General features: G+C 37.0%; 1 protein-coding gene and 1 pseudogene across 2 annotated transcripts in view; both read left to right on the plus strand.

Annotated features, from left to right (window-relative positions):
* HMCN1 (hemicentin 1) overlaps positions 1–19191 on the plus strand; it is a gene marked incomplete at its 5' end in the record, with an annotated part of 521222 nt that overhangs the window by 379981 nt on the left and 122050 nt on the right. The window contains 7 exons of the mRNA XM_082648266.1: positions 924–1083; positions 3184–3308; positions 3542–3725; positions 4296–4393; positions 5284–5562; positions 11287–11483; positions 17922–18003. Of these exons, the coding sequence (XP_082504392.1) occupies positions 924–1083; positions 3184–3308; positions 3542–3725; positions 4296–4393; positions 5284–5562; positions 11287–11483; positions 17922–18003 (1125 nt within the window). The remainder of the gene's footprint in view (positions 1–923; positions 1084–3183; positions 3309–3541; positions 3726–4295; positions 4394–5283; positions 5563–11286; positions 11484–17921; positions 18004–19191) is intronic.
* LOC309828034 (BAG family molecular chaperone regulator 1-like) lies at positions 12835–13456 on the plus strand (annotated as a pseudogene). Its single transcript has one exon. The product of its transcript is annotated as a BAG family molecular chaperone regulator 1-like (transcript).

Consider the following 19191-nt stretch of genomic DNA (forward strand, 5'->3'; position numbering starts at 1 on the left):
TAAAAAAAACTTTATTGGAGTATAATTGCTTAACAATGGTGTGCTACTTTCTGCTGTATAACAAAGTTGTAGATTTTTTAATGATGGCCATTCTGACTGGTGTGAGGTGATATGTCACTGTAGTTTTGATTTGCATTTCTCTAATAATTAGTGATGTTGAGCATCTTTTCATGTGTTTGTTAGCCATCTGTATGTCTTCTTTGGAGAGATGTCTATTTAGGTCTTCCGCCCATTATTTGATTGGATTTTTTTTTTTTTTTGATACTGAGCTCCCTGAGCTGTTTGTGTATTTTGGAGATTAATCCTTTGTTAGTTGCTTTGTTCGCAAATATTTTCACTTCTTCTGAGGGTTGTCTTTTCATCTTGTTTATGGTTTCCTTTTCTGTGCAAAAGCTTTTAAGTACACACTATTTCTTAAATGAATCATTAAGGTGAAAAACAAAGATGGCTAGAAAAAGGGAATAGAAATGATTAAATCTTGAAACCAATAATAAACCTATCGTTCAGAATAAATAATATTTAAATAGAGAAAGAATTAACCAACTTAGATACTTTTCTCAGATGTTTATGCCAAAATTTTATAAAACAGATTCCCCTGAACTGTATTAATTCTCAGCTATCTATTGAGGATTTAATCTAAGAGCGATTCTGTTTGGCCAGGAGGGGTGCCCATGAGGTAGATATGTCACCAACCACCATGAGCAAATAATTATACCAACTTACAATATAACAGGAATATTGAAGTGATTCCTCTACCTATTCCTCATTTAAAAATAATTTATGGCAATAACAAGAGTTTGATCTTGAACCACAATCTAGAAAGAATGTGAAATAAAAATGGCATATTGTTCTATGATTCTGTTGCATTCATTAGAATTTATATTCTTGTGCCTTGTTAATGAAAGTCAATTTTTTCTCCAAAGTTCCTCCAAATGTTGCTGGTGCTGAGATTCCAAGTGAAGTCAGTGTCCTTCTTGGGGAAAATGTTGAGCTGGTCTGCAATGCAAATGGCATTCCTACCCCTCTTATTCAGTGGCTTAGAGATGGAAAGCCCATAACTAACAGTGAAACAGAAAGAATTCGGTATGTGTGAAAAGAATTTCTGCATCATTAATTGTAATGTGTTCTACAGTTTTAGAGAGTTGGACACAGATATTCTCCTTGGAGAATCACTCAAAAGTATTTGTTTGTGTGTGTATGTGTTCCTTATTTATCAATTCTGTGTTATAAAATCTCCTCACATGTTCATTCCTGCAAGTGTTAGTTAACTGTTGTAGATTTTATTCCTCTAATTTCAGAACGTTTATACCAAAGTCCGCATCATAAAATAATTCTTTCTTGCTAACATCAAACCAATTTCATCCTACAAAAGATTCATCAGTCATCCCTTAGATATAATTTTGTGCCCTGAAATCACCAAACCACCAGACATGCCATAGTGCTTGGCTCATTTTGAGAAAAGATACTATCATCATAACCTGGTTCATCTCCTATAGTGATTTGTCCAAATCCCGTTTTCAGCTGACACTTCACGCCACAAACCACATAGAGATGGAATGATAATGTGGTAAGGCATTCCTGCTACTTTCAACAACAAATGCCTTTTGAAGGACACTGCAGAATTCTACACTCTACTATATTATTTCATCACAAAGCCCTATAATATACACATACCAGAATAATTATAATTACTCAAAGAATTATATATACCTCAGAAGGCATTAATTAAATGTATTGCAAACTTTATCATTTTGAACCAGTATTTTAAACTTAAGGGTTTGCAGTATATTTTCTAATCAATGAATTGAATATACATAATTTAAAGAAAAATAAATGTTATTTTCTTTGAAATCGTTTTATGTTAAAACTTAGACATTTGTCCCCTTTACAAGATTAGGTAAATTGCCAAACAATGTTTTAGCTTAGAGGTACATTTTGAGTTTCAGTTCTCTGGTGTGGACATTTCTGAATAGTTAAATATTTAGTTATTTATTAAATCAGCTGATATCAACCCTATTCTAAACCAAGTACTAGATAGTTGGTGGGACCTCAAGATCTATAAGATAATATTTGTACCGAGGAATTTGGGATCTATTACTTCTCCTCTGACATTAAGAGCCCACATATACTTATTCTTATATCCACTTTATTATTTGTTCCCAGCTACACAATATGTGTAGATTTGTAAATGGGCCAATTTGTCAGTCAAATACAGTATTTTTCCAAAGTCAGCTTACTACTTTCCTTTGGTCATGGCAACTTGCTTTTTGTTTATTCATATGGTTAAACTCATGGAATTTTAAAATTCATAGTTTCAAAAAGAAAAAATAAAATAGACCCAGATAATAAGATTGTAATTCTCAATAATTATATTTAATAACATGATATAGTAGAAATGGAGTATTTACTTTGGACACTGGGAGAATCTAATAAAATCACTATTGTAAGAATGGCTGTAGATAGCAATTTAATCTCTTTGTAAAACACAGGAAGTTTTATTTGATAATTAATGGTGTGTGAAGAGAATCAATAATGCAATAATCTTAATTTAGATATCATTGATAACCTAGTTGTATAGTTAGTATACAGTATTATGTAAATAAAAGGAAAAACTTTAGCAATTAGAAAAATTTTTGCAAACTATACCCATACATAAATACTAAGTTGTTGTCAGTGTTTAAATAAATTATTCTATCCTGCTCCTTCTCATTAAGAGTATTAGTAAGTTGTTTATAGCCAGATTTTTCACTCTAATTTATCACTGTAATATTCTTCAATTTTTATACCACAGTTTTTATAATTTTCATTTAATTCCAGCCTTATATTGATAACTAAGGACAAAACATTCTATCTCTGAGAAAAACAGGTCTTTGCCCATGATTCGGATAGACAAGTTCCTAACCTGATTTTGTTCACTTCCTTTTTTCTCATAAGGAGGCAGTGGATATATGAGATCCATTACTGTAGGAGTTTAGCTGGTTGCTTGAAATCTCTGCCAGTTTCACTAGCTCTGACTTTAACAGGCTTCCATGTACTTAGTGGAAAAGATTTAAACCATTATATCCAAGATGAAGATGCATTTTAGGGTGATTTTTTTTAAAGAATATAATAATCTGGAATGAGTTTTCCAGAAATAGCTCCATATATATCATCTCAGTGCCTCTGATATAATCTTTTCTATAGGGTGACTGCAGATGGCAGCACATTAAACATTTACGAAGCCCTCCCATCTGACATGGGGAAATACACGTGTGTTGCTACTAATCCTGCTGGAGAAGAAGACCGAATTTTTAACTTGAACGTCTATGGTAAATACGAAATTTCACCCTCTTTTGACTATGCTGCCTTAGGAATCGATCAGAAGAAATGAAGGTCCAGCAGTAGGTGTCTGAAGCATTTAGTTCTAAAATGTGATGTCTTTGTTGTTTCCTTTTGGGATACAAGGCAGAAATATAGGTAAATGTAGTTGAAATGATTGGAACTGGTAATACACACCCCACTCCACCCCACCCCCTTCTCTCTCATTTTCTATATGATGTAGTTCCACCTGCAATTAGGGGTAATAAAGAAGCAGCAGAGAAACTAATGGCTTTGGTGGATACTTCAATAAATATTGAATGCAGAGCCACAGGGATGCCTCCACCACAGATAAACTGGCTAAAGAATGGACTTCCTCTGCCTCTCTCCTCCCATGTCCGGTTGCTGTCCGGAGGACAAGTTGTCAGGTCAGCTTTTATTGTGTATGATTTGCTAGACAAAGTTACTGTGATTGTAACTTTAACTTCACCTAAATAATGTTTTTAAAATGTCTTTCCCTAAGCTTTTACTTTTGTTTCCCTTTCAGTAATTTTTTAGAAGAGGGGGGATAGCAAATATAAGTTTGGCATGGTTTATTATTCTTATTTAAATGCTCATGTTTTAGTAAGTTTGTATAAAATAGGTCTTTCATAGACATACATGTATCATATATTTTTTCAAGAACTATTATAGCTAAAACTATATGGCAAAATGGTAGGAAGATGCTTACTACAATCGTGATTTTCATGATTTTCATCATTCTCTATTAATATGTATTTGAAAAATATTCACCTCTCATATTGTGTTATATTTTCAGTGGCTCTGTCGAATAAATGGCATTGGAGGCATCTATATTTTGTGATGGATGGTTATAAGCTTTATAACTAAAATTTCCCAAAATAAATTCCCTTCCTTAATCTTTGTATTATCACAGATGTTTTATTTGTATATGTTGAATGGGATCAAATTACGAAGCGTTGGGTCAAACTGTTTTTCAGGATTGTGAGAGCTCAGGTGTCTGATGATGCTGTGTATACTTGTGTGGCCTCCAACAGAGCTGGGGTGGATAATAAACATTACAGTCTTCAAGTCTTTGGTATGTCACCAGAAACAATCCTAGTACTATACTATGTGTCCAATATTAAACAACAGCCTTAATTTAACTGTTGACGTATCAGGAAGGAGTGGTAAAATAGGATCTTAACTAGGGCTTCTAGAATGCCTGCTCTCCCCAGGGGTCCATATATATTGGAGCATACTGTCTGTCAAAATACTTTTCTAACCTGGAATTTTGCATTCAGTGAAATCTAAATTTTTTAAAATAGTATTTCAATCCAGACACAAGACCAGTCTTTTCATACAAAGAGAAAGTTAAGACTGTTTTCTAATAATGTTAGTGTCTCACTGAGAGTATTTAAAGTATGAATGGATGTGTGCATATATACTAAATATCTCTGTGTGTATGTTAGGTAGAGATAGAACTCAAAACATTCAATTTCTGAATTATTAAGATTTGCTAGACCAGAGTTCACGATCCCCAAGAATTTCTCAGAACAGTTAAGTAACTATTTACTATAGCCTACAAATGATTTATGTTGGATTATATACAATTTACTCTGGAACTTATTTTATTTATTCCACATAAAGTAGCTGGAAGTATACTTCTGTAATAATATAAATTATAACAATTTAAAAGGAAAAACCTAAGATGTTGAAAAATGGCCAAATTTTAAAACACATTTAGTTTGTATGTTCTACAAGGAAACAGTATTGAGGTCTTATTGCTAATATTTTGGAAGGTTAAAAACTAGCCTACATAACACATGCTTTTATAGTAAAGTCATAGACTAATTAGATGGTATTTTAAATTCTATATTTTTATAGATCATAGAAACACTATAGAACTAATTGAACCATTTAAATTTTTTAATCTAAATTGCTCTCAAATTATAATAGATACATAATTTTGTTTTGTTTTCTATACAGTACCACCAAAACTGGACAATGGGATGGGAACAGAGGAAATCACAATTGTCAAGGGTAGTTCCACCTCCATGCCATGTTTTACCGATGGAACCCCAACTCCCAGGATGTCCTGGCTTAGAGATGGCCAGCCTCTGGGGCTGGACGCCCATCTGTCAATAAGCTCTCAAGAAATGGTCCTTCAGCTCATCAAAGCAGAAACTGAAGATTCAGGAAGGTACACCTGCATTGCCTCAAATGAAGCAGGAGAAATCAGTAAACACTTTATCCTGAAGGTCCTAGGTAAGTAAAATAATTGGGAAATAAGTGATAATAAAGACAATAAGTAAGTGTAATTCTTAGAATCATTGGCTATAGGACAGAATTTGTAAAAACTTCACTGTACTTCATATTTCTGTTCTGTAATTCACCTAGGTTTACTTTTAGTATCCGAAGCATGTTAAGTTATTGTGTTTCTTATCTGTGTAAAAGGATGAACACTCCCACTTGTAAAACATTATTCATTGACAATGCCATACAACCAATTGATAAGTAGCTTTTTAACTTTTTCGAAGAACTGAAATCACTTCTGATGCTAGTAATTTAATGGAAAAGCATGATGTTTATACTGTTACGTTATTCCAAACAATCTTTAAACGATCCAGTCTGTAGATTATAGTTGTAATGGTCATTTCAAATAGTCTAGTTCTATTTACTCTTTTGTGCATTACAATAAGTATTTTAAATAGGTATTCCAGTGTTCTACATGCAAATAAATAGTATAAAGGGAAAACATATCTTTTCCTTGAAGTAAAACAGTTTGACTTCGGAATAGAAATGAAAATGAATGAAATGAATTATTTCAATAATCAATAATTTTTTGGAGGTTTTTTTTTTCACGATGATTGAGGTAAAACCTCAGGCTCTTTACATTTTTTCTAACAAAATGCACCCCACAAGGAAAAATAAGAATTTTGGCAAGAGTCTAGCCAAATGTTTTCAGGACATCCTATAATATTTCTGGTAGCACCTATTACAATTTTAATTATTTGTGTAACCTTAAAAGTCTGTTTCATCCTTAGTTAAACTCTGTGATGATCAGTACCCTTTTTACTTATTGCTGTATTCCCAGGGCTTAGCATGGCATTTGACACATAATATTTATCTGTTGGCTTGAACTGAATGGAACTAGGTACTTATCAGGTGGATTGAAGTGAGTTTTAACTGTAGCAGGAGACAGAACAATATCTAAATAAACAAACAGAAATACTGTGGTGTAGATGAGTATTCCATAGAATGAAAGGTAGTAGTGGAGGCAGTACACCAGAATATTTAGAGACAAAAGGCAGGAGAAAGCATGTGTTTGTAAGGAAGGATGGAATAACAAATTCCCATATACCAATTCACAGAATATGAGGAATATCAAGAGATGACATCTTGTACATTAATTATTCACCTATTAATTGTTAATTATTGACTATACATTATGTGCCAGGCATGTTTCTAGTCAACATGTAACAAATAATTATTGGACACCTACTGTGTGACATATGGTATGACAAGTACTTGACTGCATCACTGAATAGGAAGGATGTGGTCTCAGCCCTCAAGTTCCTGCATTGGCGGGGAACATGGATATTGAAAAAGTAATTACTTATGAGTGTGATAAGGATGATATGGCGAAAATTAAATTCTGTGGGAAGGTTCGAAGAAGGTCTCTTCAAGGATACATCTAAGCCTTAAAAAGTAAGACTATAGAGATGAGTGAGGAGATGCCTACATCTTTTACCTAGAAATGATAAACCCTGAGTTGTCTATCTGTGCTTACTGAAGCTGAGTGTAACAGCAAGAGTAGAAGACAAGACTGGAAATATAACTGGACAGAAGCCATACTGTGAAGAGCCTCAGTTAGAGAATTTGGGCCTCATTACGAAGGCAGTAGAAGAAGCTTAAGCAGGAATATGTTACAGTCAGATTTCACTTCCAAAAAATTCCCTCTAATGACAGAGTGAAGGATGAATCGAAGAGTCTGTTATACTCACAAAGGCCTAAAAATACAGGGGCCTGGTGTAGCATGTGGCAGTGGAGAAAAAAAGAAGGAAGACTTCTGCAGGAATTCTAGAACCCAGGAGCAGAATCACGGCCCAGTACATTTCTGGATGTAGAACACAAAAAAAGAAAAATAACACCAATGTTGTTAGAGTCACATACAAAGAACAACCTTCCCACCTGCAGGGTTTACAAGGATATTCTCTTAAAACAGATTTGAAAACTGGCTTAACAGAAGGATGAGCAGTTTTAGCATTTCAGCATCTGTTGAAACCTAATTCCATTAAAACCTGAAAAACTTCACTCTGATCTATATTACAATAGAAATGTGAATTTAAGTGTCCTAATTTGGTGATGCGCTAATCTCAACTTAATTCTATCCACCTGCCGGGAGGTGTCATGGTGTATTAGTGGTTCTGAAAGTCTACTATGGGTAAAATACTAAAAACAAAGGAGAAGATCATGCAAAATAAAGCTAGTGGGTACGGGAGCTGACAGGGTTCAGGCTATGAAAGGACTGTTGACCACATTAAGGATTTTGTGTTTTGTCCTAGAACAATGGGAAACCATTAAAAGTTCTAACAAGTGGAATGCCATGAGTAGAGTTGCAGTTTGGAATGACCACTCTGTGATTGCAAAGTGGAGAGCGGCTTGGAGTGGGTTCTGGAGACAGTGTGTTATTAGGAATTGTGTCTGGCTGTGATTAACAGAGAGTCTAAACATGGTGACTTAAAGAACTTTTGTTTTTCTCACTGAATGAGGTGTCTGGAGGTGGGCAGTAGTTGCATTGGTTCTGCAGTTCAGATCTTAACAGTTCTCCTGGCCTTTGGCCTTTATATCATAGTCAGACCGTGATCATGCATTGGCTCCTCACCCCCAGCATCACTATAGGCAACAATAGAGCAGAAAAAATGGGAAAGGCAAAGAACTGCCCCTTTCAGTGTTTTCTTAGAACCTCCACAAAACTACCTCTACTTATATCTCATTGGTCAGAATCTTCACGTGCCACTCCATCTACCATCTACTAAAGAGGCTAGGAAATGTAGTTTTTAGCACATTGACAGCCCTAACAAAATTGAGGTCTGTTAATAAGAAAGAAACAAGTAAATGATATTGGGTAGGCAGCTACAGCCAGGAAGGAGGAGATATTAGTCCAAGTAAACAGTATTATAGCTCAGATTAGTGATGCAAGTGAGAGGAAAAGATGTATTCTAGAACTAGTTGCAGGTAGAAGTATTAAGACTTGGTGGTGGATTTGGCCATATGAGAGTGATGACAAGGAAGAAGATACCGAGGATGACTCCCAGCTTCTGGTTTATGTGACTGAACAGTTGGTGGGTTTCATCACGTAAATGCAGGGAATGCTGGAAAAAGACCAGGTTTTGAGGGAAAAGGTAACAGGTTCAGTCTGAATACATGATGAGTTTGAAGTTGTTTTCAAACAACCCACTGAAGATGCTTATGTGATAATTATATATATGGATCTAGAGCCCAGGAGAGAGATCTAGGCTAGAAATATAAGTTTTGGAGTCATCAAAGTATGGACAACTCCTATTCTGCTCAAAGTACAAGACTTATCGACAAGATACAGAGTAAAATGGTTCACAATCACTTAACACATGTAAGATCTGATGACTGGTATTTGAACCACTTGGGTACATGTTGTTATTTTAAATCTAGTACTATAAGCTTTTGAGATTAAGGGCGTGCTTAAATAATCTTTGTATCCACAGTGACAGACACATAGTAAATAACCAATAAGTGAGAGGAATAAAGAATTGACTGTAGTCAAATGTGCTATGGAAATTAAAAGGGATAGAAATTTTATAGTTTGTTGAGAGAATCAAGAAAGGACTTATGGTTTTTACAAATGAACATAATGATACTAAAGTGACCTTGAGAGTACTTGAACATGCTCAGTTAGGGGATGGTGGGACTATTGGAGATATTCCAGTAGAAGGAATAGCATTAGTAAAGTCACAGAGCAAGAAGGGACTGAACTTGTTGAGGGGGAAAAGTAGTCTAGTTTGAAGTCTAGGTTACATAAAGTGTTTTAAAAGTAAATAGTGTTATAAAGAGAGATTGAGGCTATGTTGTGGAAGGCTTGGAAGCCATGATGAGGAGTTTGTATTTAATTCAATGAGCAACATGGAGACACTGACATCTTTTAACCAAGAAATCTTGGATTGATCTAAAATGCACTTAAGAAAATGTATTTTGACAGCAAAACATAATAAGATGCATGAAAGTGAAAAAGAGTAGTCATGTGGGACCATAGTTAAGAAACTCTGACTTCTTAATTATAATGTATTAAATATATTATCTTTTTCCAGTAAGGAAAACGAGGACCAAAGATACAAATTTTTAGGAGGCAGTTTTTAATAATAACACCAACAGATGTAGTAGACTTAGTAGTAGTTATAACTTTCTTAAAACCTTTAATTATAAAATAAAACAGATTCAGAAACACAAAAGAAATGTAGTTTATAGATTATTTCATTGAATCCTCACAATTCTACTAGTTAAATAATAGTACTATACTTATTTTAGGGATTTGCCCAAATCCACTAACCTAATAATTGTTGGAGCTAAGATCCAAATTCAGGCTATTTGATTCCAGATTCTCTGCTGTGAACCTCTGCTCTAAACTATGTGCCTGACTTTAAACACACACACACACACACACACACACACACACACACACACACACACACACACACACACACACACACGCGCGCACACACACACACACACACAGAGCTAATCCTTGGAGCTGTCCAACAGCTATTTTTGCTGCCTTGTGAAATAGTAAGCTGGAAACGTTAACAGAAAATTTGAATGATCTATGTAAGGGAAATCTGTTTTAAAGTGATTCCTAAACTTAGGAATAGTTGGACTAAGAAACTTTACTGTTTGCTCCAAGTGTTTAGATTCCGTAACATCCTCTTGAGAAAGGTAATTTAGAAGTATAAATAACAAAAAAGGAAGTTATTTCTGCCCAGACATAACAAATGTGGTTTATGCAGAAATGGTCTCCAAATGTAACTCTTTTTTCTTCTGCTTAGTCATTGTTTCCTCTTAAAGTTCTGCACGGAAAAAATGATTGCAAAATTCCATAGCATTTGCCCATTGCTTTTGTAGAACCAATAGATATTTAAAAGGTGCAAAAATACACTACTATATTTAAGTAACTCTCTTTTAAAAATAGTACAAGATTAGTTTAGTTTTTATAGTTTTCAAATCTTTACAGTTAAGTAAGACTGCTCTAATTATCTGAATCCCAACTGCTGAGCTATAATTACCTTAAATAGCTTGCCATTTACTTCATGATCTATTACAGGCATGATCCATCTCTTTTAAAATAGTGCCAGTAGGGACTTCCCTGGTGGCACAGTGGTTAAGAATCTGCCTGCCAGTGCAGGGAACCCGGGTTCGAGCCCTGGTCTGGGAAGATCCCACATGCCATGGAGCAACTAAGCCCATGTACCACAACTACTGAGCCCACAAGCCACAACTACAGAGCCCACGGGCCACAACTACTGAAGCCCTTGCACCTAGAGCCCGTGCTCCACAACAAGAGAAGCCACTGCAATGATAAGACCGCGCACCGCAACGAAGAGTAGCCTCCGCTCACCACAACTAGAGAAAACCGGCGCTCAGCAACGATGACCCAACACAGCCAAAAATAAATAAATAAATAAATCTATTTTTTAAAAAAATAGTGCCAGTGAAAAGATAATGCACAAAGACTTACATAGTGCTGGCATTTAATAAATTGTCCCTCAATAAATTGCAAAAAAAATAAAATAGTTCCAGTGACAAATGATAACAACATCTAGGAATTATTTTGGTATCCTTGTTCAAATCAATTTGCATTGTACGAACATATTTGTGTTGAATTTTAAAGTTTTTCTGATCTGCAGTATTTTATCAAACAGCAAGTTTATTTTGTTGTTGTTTTTCATTCTTTTTAAATAGAACCACCTCATATCAATGGATCTGAAGAACCTGTAGAGATGTCAGTAATTGTTAATAATCCACTTGAACTTACCTGCATTGCTTCTGGAATCCCAGCTCCTAAAATTACCTGGATGAAAGACGGACGGCCCCTTCCACAGGTGGATCAGATGCAAACTCTTGGAGGAGGAGAGGTTCTTCGAATATCTAATGCTCAGGTAAGTTCAGAGTTCATACAATTATTTTCCAGGTTAAACTTCTTACTTGCTAATCTATGAGAAATGTTGGAGAAGTTGTCTTGGAGTCAGTATATCACAGATCTCTGTAACGTTAGCAAGGGGAGATTGGTTCTATGACATGCATGATTGGGTAGACACTTACAAAGTAACATGCCTAGAAGGAAGAAGTGAAATTATCATATTAAACACAGAAGAAAGCAAGTTACCTTCACATTAATTTTTGCAAGTTTTCACAGTTCTATAAGTGATAACAGATTTCCGAAGCCCTTAATTTGTGCCATGTAGCCCTTTACAGAAATGGCAAAAAGCAATCCAACATACGTATATGTGAGGCTTCAGAGAGCACTTTTGATCTCTGGAAAGAAATCTCAGACATGAAAATCTGAAGAGACACAATTTTTCAAAAAATGATCAATTCAATAAAATTGTTCTTTTAGTTTGTGTTTAAGGAAATTAATCTGAAATGTAAATATATTAAAGATAAGTATGTCTGGGATGTCTTACTGTAACAATATGCTGTTCTACAAACAAAGGCAAACCTTATATTACAAATATCCATGTGTTCCTTAACGCCCTCATCTGTAAACTGGGGATAGAAACAGTAATAATACTGAACGTATATACTTGGGGTTTTAGAGACAGTCTAACTTGATGTGCTTAGACTGGTGCCACAGGCATGAAGTGATGCTAAAACGGAGTTAGAATGATTGCTGTTGTTGCTGATTTTATTGTTATTATAATCATCATTTCTTTAAAAGTAGAATAATACATTATTTAATCATATTTCATGTACATTTTCACTGAGGAAACAAAAGAACGGGAGCTGGAAAAGAGAGCTAAGGGTTGTAAATCGTGTCAGTCTTATGTTCAGCTATGGGCGCTATCACTCCCGTGACCATCATGACAACTCTGTGAGGCAGTGTCTTTATCCCCTTTCTACAAATCCAGAAACAGACACAGAAAGATTAAGTATTCACCTGCCAAATACTTAACCACTGCTCGGTGATGGAGCTGGTCTCAATCCTGGGTGTGGTTCAAAAGCGTAGCCAAAGCACGGGTCCGGCGGAGCGCGGCAGAGCGAGGAGACTGCGAGGCGCCCCCCCCCACCCCCGCACCGCCACCCGGGAGCGGCGGGGCCCCCGGAAGCGCACCCCTTGGCCAGGGCCGGGAGCCGCCCCAGTCAGTGCCCCAAGCCGAGGACGGTCTGCCTCCCTCCCAGCGATCAGCCATCCGGAGTGCGACCAGAGGGCATGCCAGATCCACCAGGGATGCCGCTTGCAGGCCGCGGGTGTAGAAGAAAGCATGGCCTCGCTCGGCCCCGAGCGAGGAAATGGCAGCTGCCGAGCCCAGCGGGACCATCACCCGCATTAATGAGAAGCACGATCTTCAAGTTATCCTGCAAGAGGGCTGTAGTGAACCAATGGTCCAAGACCTGGCCCAGGTTTTTGCAGAGGCCTCAGGGGTCCCGCTGCCTTTTCAGAAACCCATATTTAAGGGAAAATCTCTGAAGGAAATGGAGACGCCGGTGTCAGCACCTGGAATACGAAATGGTTGCCGGGTCATGTTACTTGGGAAAAAGAACAGTCCAGAGGAAGAAGTTGAACTAAAGAAGTTGAAAGATTTGGAGAAGTCTGTGGAGAAGATAGCTGACCAACTGGAAGAGTGGAATAAAGAGCTTTCCGGAATCCAGCAGGGTTTTCTAGCCAAGGATTTGCAAGCTGAAGCTCTCTGCAAACTCGATAGGAGAGTAAAAGCCACAATCGAGCAGTTTATGAAGATCTTGGAAGAGATCGACACACTAATGCTGCCAGAAAATTGCAAAGACAGTAGAATGAAAAGGAAGGATTTGGTGAAAAGGATTCAGGCGTTCCCAGCCGAGTGTGACACAGTGGGGCAAAGCGTCCCAGGAGACGGAGCGACTGCAGGCCACAGACTTGGCCCCGGCTGACTGAGGTGAGGCGGAGAAGGCTGTGCTGCCCTGAAGAACAGCTCCACCAGCTCTGGTCTCTCTGGAACAGAAGTTCCTTCCGTGCTTTCCCCGGGGCAGCTGGGGACAACTGGCCGATTGCCAGTTTTCCTCCCCTTATTCCCCCCCACACACACACACCGCCAGTGAACAAGTATTGTCTGTACAGTCTAGCGCTCCTGTCAGTTTCTTGTTTTGTCTGTGTATATCTGTGCTGTCCAGCAGCCCACCTTGTCTGGAGAGGGCCTCCCCTGCCCAAGTCTTCCCAGCTTTTTTGACCTTTGGGCTGGTGAGAGCTCTCATTTGTCCTGGGGTAGTTCCGGCTTTATCAGCTATCCTGGTCTTCAGATACGTGAGGCCGTTTTGCCGTTATGATCCCATAGTCCCATCTGTGTAAACCAGAATCATCAGGAGGCTGTGTCTGGTCAGGGATGTTGGGAATGGCTCAGGACAGGTGTTTGGCACACAGGGACTCCAAGTATCTCTCATTGTGACCTAATTCTGGAACAGCTGGCTGGGTTGTGGGTTCATAGACCCTGACTTCACCCCCCAGTGACCCTGACCAGCCACAGGCCGTGAGGTCTCAGGGGGCCATTCCTGCAGTGGGACCTGTGTTTGATACATGGACTTCCTTGTCCCCAAGCAAATCTCTAGGAGGTTAGAACCCAGAGTTGACTAAGTCTCTGCTCGAAACTGGATCAGAACCATGGCTTAGGAGGGGCAGAGAGGGGAGACAGAATGAATAAAGCAGGCAGGTAGTGAGGGCCACCATAAACTTCTCAGGAGTTCCTTCAAAGGCATTTCTGTCAACCGTACCCTTCTGAGATCTACATTTCCTTCGAGTTCCTTCGAGGCTATTTTTCTCTGTTTCGTGGCCTTTTTCCCCTTCATCGTTATTTAAAAAATAAAACAGTTTATATATACGTCAGCAAGCAGAAGAGTGTTTAGACTTTTTTTTCCTTTTGGTAGATGAAGTAAGGGAAGCAAAAGCCTTCTGAGGTTCTACTCTAGTTATATTATAAAGTTGAGCGTGGCCCTGCGTGCCAGAACTCTTAAACGGGTCAGCTGCTGTCACCCCATTTTTTCACACAGTGCCCAGGAGACAGGCTCCCAACAGGCCACTCTGAGGCCAACCTTATTTGGCAGAGAGGGAGTCTGTGAAGTCCCAGGCATTTAGGGCTGCGTGGGTGGGACTAGGACAAGGTGGTGGTTAGGGGTGGACAAGTGGACGAGGCTCGGGGCCCGGCCCGCCCATCCCCAGCTTTAATCAGAGCAGTCCAGTATTTCTCTGTTTCTAGTAGTAGCTGTGTGGCCTTGGGCCACAGCACGTTCCTGTGTGCCAGATACCGTTCTGAGTTCTTGAGGTGTATTTGTCATTTAATCCTCACACCATCTAGGACATAGGCAGATACTATCCCTGTTTTAGAGATGAGCTTAGGTAATTTGCTCAAGATTGTAGAGTAAGTAACAAAGTCAGGACACAAACTGGGCAGCTTGATTCCGAGCCCATGTTCTTAATCTCTACCGGTTTGCCTCCCGACTGACAAGGTGTTGCTCACACCCTCTCATTTTCTGTTTTCCTTCTATTTATCTCCCATGTTGGCCTCTGCACTTCCCCTCTGGCCCTCTCCAGTTCATTCTCCACAGAGTGGCTGAGTGATCATGAAGTACACATCTTATCATGGCAGTTCCCTGCTTAAAAACCTCAATAGCCCCCATTTCTCTTGGGATAAAGGCCAAGGTCCTTACCCTGCTCCCTCCTCATCTCGGGCCACTCTCCTGTTTGCTCTCTGCTGTCAGCCACTCTGGTCTAGTTCAGGCCCTCAGGTGCTCTGTACCCTCTCCCGCACTGGGGTCTTTGCACACGCTGTTCCTCTGCTTGGACAGTTCCACGCCATCCTTCCCCTACCCCTACCCCTACCCCTGTCCTAGGCGACTCCTGTTCATGCTTCAGAACATAAATGTCTCTTGCATGGAGAAACCTCACCTACTACTGTCTGAGAACATCAAGCCCTCGGGTGATATCCTGTCACAACTTGTCATGACTTTTTACAATAAAGAGCACTTATCATGATCTATGATGATTTATTTGTGGGATTGTTTCATTAATATTTGCCTTTAGGCTAGACTGTGAGTTCCTTGGGTTAAGGAGCTTCTTCATCCTGTTAACAGTATATTTCAAGCACCTTGTCTGGTTTATATTAGGTGCTCAATAAATATTTGGAGAATGAAAAAAAAAAAAAAGCATAGCCAGTAGAACTCAGCCCAGTTCTTGTTTCTAACATCAAGGAGAACACACCTTCCATTCCCCTCTTCCCTCTGTCAAGCACTTCAATAACCCAGAGAAAACTCAGGTCCAACTGTCAAACCACATACTGAATCAAAACCCTTGAATGTTATAATTTCAACAGACCAAAAAGGAAGCAAAAGAATTTTGTAACATAGGGAATAGCATGGAGACAGGGAAATGTGTGCACTAGAACCATAAGTATAAAGGAATCATGGTAAATAAAGCTTTAGAGGGAAATTAAGGCCACATTACACTAGGTCTTAAATGTAAGAATGAAAAGTTATGTTAAAACAAGACAAAGGTTCCATAGAGTGTTAAATGGTGACCCACACATTCTAGCTTTTGTGGAGAATACAAATCTAATACATAAGACGTTTCTCAGCCTTCAAGGAATTTCCAATTTTCTAAGGAAAATAAAACTACATAGGACCAAATTAGGAAAACAATAAGAAAAACATTATAGAATTGAAAAATTAAATATTATCAAGTCTCAAGACTGCTCTTGGTTCCTCTGGTCCTCTGTGTTTTCACATTTGGTACATCTCTCTGTTAAAGCACTTATTACTAAATTATATCTTAGTTACCTGTGTCTTTTTGTGTATGTATCTATAGCATGTAGTTATGCCTACTACCTAATGGATGCTTTGCAAATTCCAAACTGTGTGGTAAAGACAAGAGTTTGCTAACACATTTTCCATCAAACCCTCATTCTGTAATTTATTCCAAAGGGAGAAAAATTCTGTGATTAAGTAGATCTGAAAAACTCTATATACTGTACCTTCCTCTCCTTTGTGAGCCATAATGCATGTCAACAACTCTGCAAACTCTTACTCCAAAGAAACCTAACTATAATTTTTTAAACACCCTATTAACAGAACACTCTTTAGGAAATGTAGCTACTAATAGTAACTGTCAAGATTCAGAAGGGTATAAGTTGTCAGGAAATGTTTCTTGGAGAAGGCAAGATCTCAAAACAGTCATGAATGATAGTGCAAGTTTGGCTAAGTCACGACAAGTGGAGAGGGCAATATGATTTGGGAATAAACTGAATTGGTGGAGTAAGAGTTGACTTTTAGAGGTTTGAAAGATATGATGAGAAATTTAGAAATTATTCTCTAGGCAGTAGTGCATCACTTCCAATTCTTAATTGAAGGACGATGAGACAGTCATTCTTCTAAAGTCATATTAAATTTTCCAAACATACTAGGCTTAAATTTTTTCAGTGGACTTTTTGCAGCCTACCAAAACGTTTTTCCATAAACTATAAAGTCAGTTTTGAATGTAAGAAGTTTAAAATTCCCAGTGTTCTAGGAGTATTCAAGTAATAAAATAAATGAAAACAGGATTTCCTACTTTTCAAAAATATATTTTTCACAGTAGTAAGATCATCTGTTTTTCAGTGTATCCTTTACACATACATAAGACATCCTCTACACAATGTTAAATATGAATGAAGACTAACACTTCCAGTGGAAACTATGTATGGAGATTTTTAAAGAAATGTTTCTGGTTTTTGTCAGAAAATAGTAGATTTTGCTGTCAACCTGACCTATTTACAGCCAAATTACATAATATAGCTATTTTGTTTCACCATGTATATCAAAGGTAGACTAAAAATGTGCTTTTATTATTATTGTATTAATGTGCTTTATTAAAATAACCTGATATTTTATTTACTTTTTTGGTTGGTTAATGTATTTTATTTTCTTCAGGAAGACTCCAGTAGAATTTTCAGTCTGCAATTTAAATTTATAAATACTTATTTCTTCAATAAATACTGTAGTATCTAGTCTGTCATGTATGGTGGTAGACCTTATATGTATCTGCCCTTTCTGAGATCATTAAATATACCTAATATGCAAACATTCTGAGATCAAATACCAAAACCCTGTTAAATCTATGTCAAATACATAGATTTACATGTAACAGATGTCAAGCCATGCTCAGTATCAGTATCAAATGTAACTGATACACTTAACTGATTAAATGTATAAGTTACATTTAATCACAAATGTTAAAACCATTTATTAAATTTTACTACTGTACTCTTAATGATATCTTGCTTTGTGTGAGACTTCTGTATTCATCCTAATAGATATTTATTCTCATCAACAAAACCAGCATGTTAACATTGTGTCATTCACTTATTCGAATTTTATAGGTGGAAGATACAGGAAGATATACGTGTCTGGCATCCAGTCCTGCAGGAGATGATGATAAAGAATATTTAGTGAGAGTGCATGGTAAAGTTGGCAAAATGTCCTGCAGTCCATCATACATTAATACCTAATTAAAAGGCATAATTTATGGAACATAGAGCAACTGTCTAACATATCATAAAACTATGTTTATATATTAGGAAAAATGTATTTTGCAAATCTGATTTTTATATTTGATCACAGTAGTCCATTAAACTATTGTTGGGAATAGTTTAATGGATTTTTTGAGTTATTTGTTTTGTTCCTGCACAAATAATTCATATTCATTGGTTTTAAATCATAGAGTATAAATTATATAAATCAATCATAATCTCATCACACAAAGATAAGACCTTTTTACATATAAATATTGTCACAGAAATGTGATCATACAGCATGTAGTATTTCACTTTTTTATCTTATTTAGTGGTATGGTGAACATGTTTTCATGTCAAAAAATGTATTTTTATAACATTACTTTCTAGTGATTCCATGATGTCCCATTTTATGAATATGCCATTATTTATTTAATACATTCCTTATTTTTGGATATTTAAGCTGTTTTGTATTTTTACCAATATAAGCCACACTGTTATAGACATCTTTGTACATGTGTGTTGGCCTCTTCCTTTAATTATTTTGTTTTGATAAATTTCTGTAGGTATATTTACTTGATTATATGCAAGTACACACACATGCATGTACACACACACACACACCATTTAAGGCCAAATTACCTTTTAGAAAAGTTGGGCAAATTAGACTGTGGCCGATACTATTTTGACATAGAAATGGGAATTACTCTTCATGGAGAGGTGATTGAAAATTTGTATAAATTATACTCCATTTAAAGTTATTATAAAATATTGACTGTATTCCCTTTACAATATATCCTTGTAGCTTATTTATTTTATACATAGTAGTTTGTACCTCTTAATTCCTTAACCCTATTTTGCCCCTCCCCCTTTCTGCATATTAAGAAAAATGTACATATTTCTGTATATTATAATGGGCAGACCCTAATTTAGAAGTTTTAAAATATGATGTTCAGAGAAAATTATTACCAAGTGTAGAGCTAGACAAGGAATCCCTTCTTTGTACTTAGACTCTGATTATATTACTTATCCTGTCATTTACGTGGCCATTGGAAGAATTCCATTACTTGATGTATGTGAAAGTACTGAGAAAGGTAAAAAATTTTTCACTATTTGTAATCATTGTACTATAAATTGA

The sequence above is a fragment of the Grampus griseus genome (assembly GCF_964374135.1).
Source record: "Grampus griseus genome assembly, chromosome: 1".
NCBI lineage: Eukaryota > Metazoa > Chordata > Mammalia > Artiodactyla > Delphinidae > Grampus > Grampus griseus.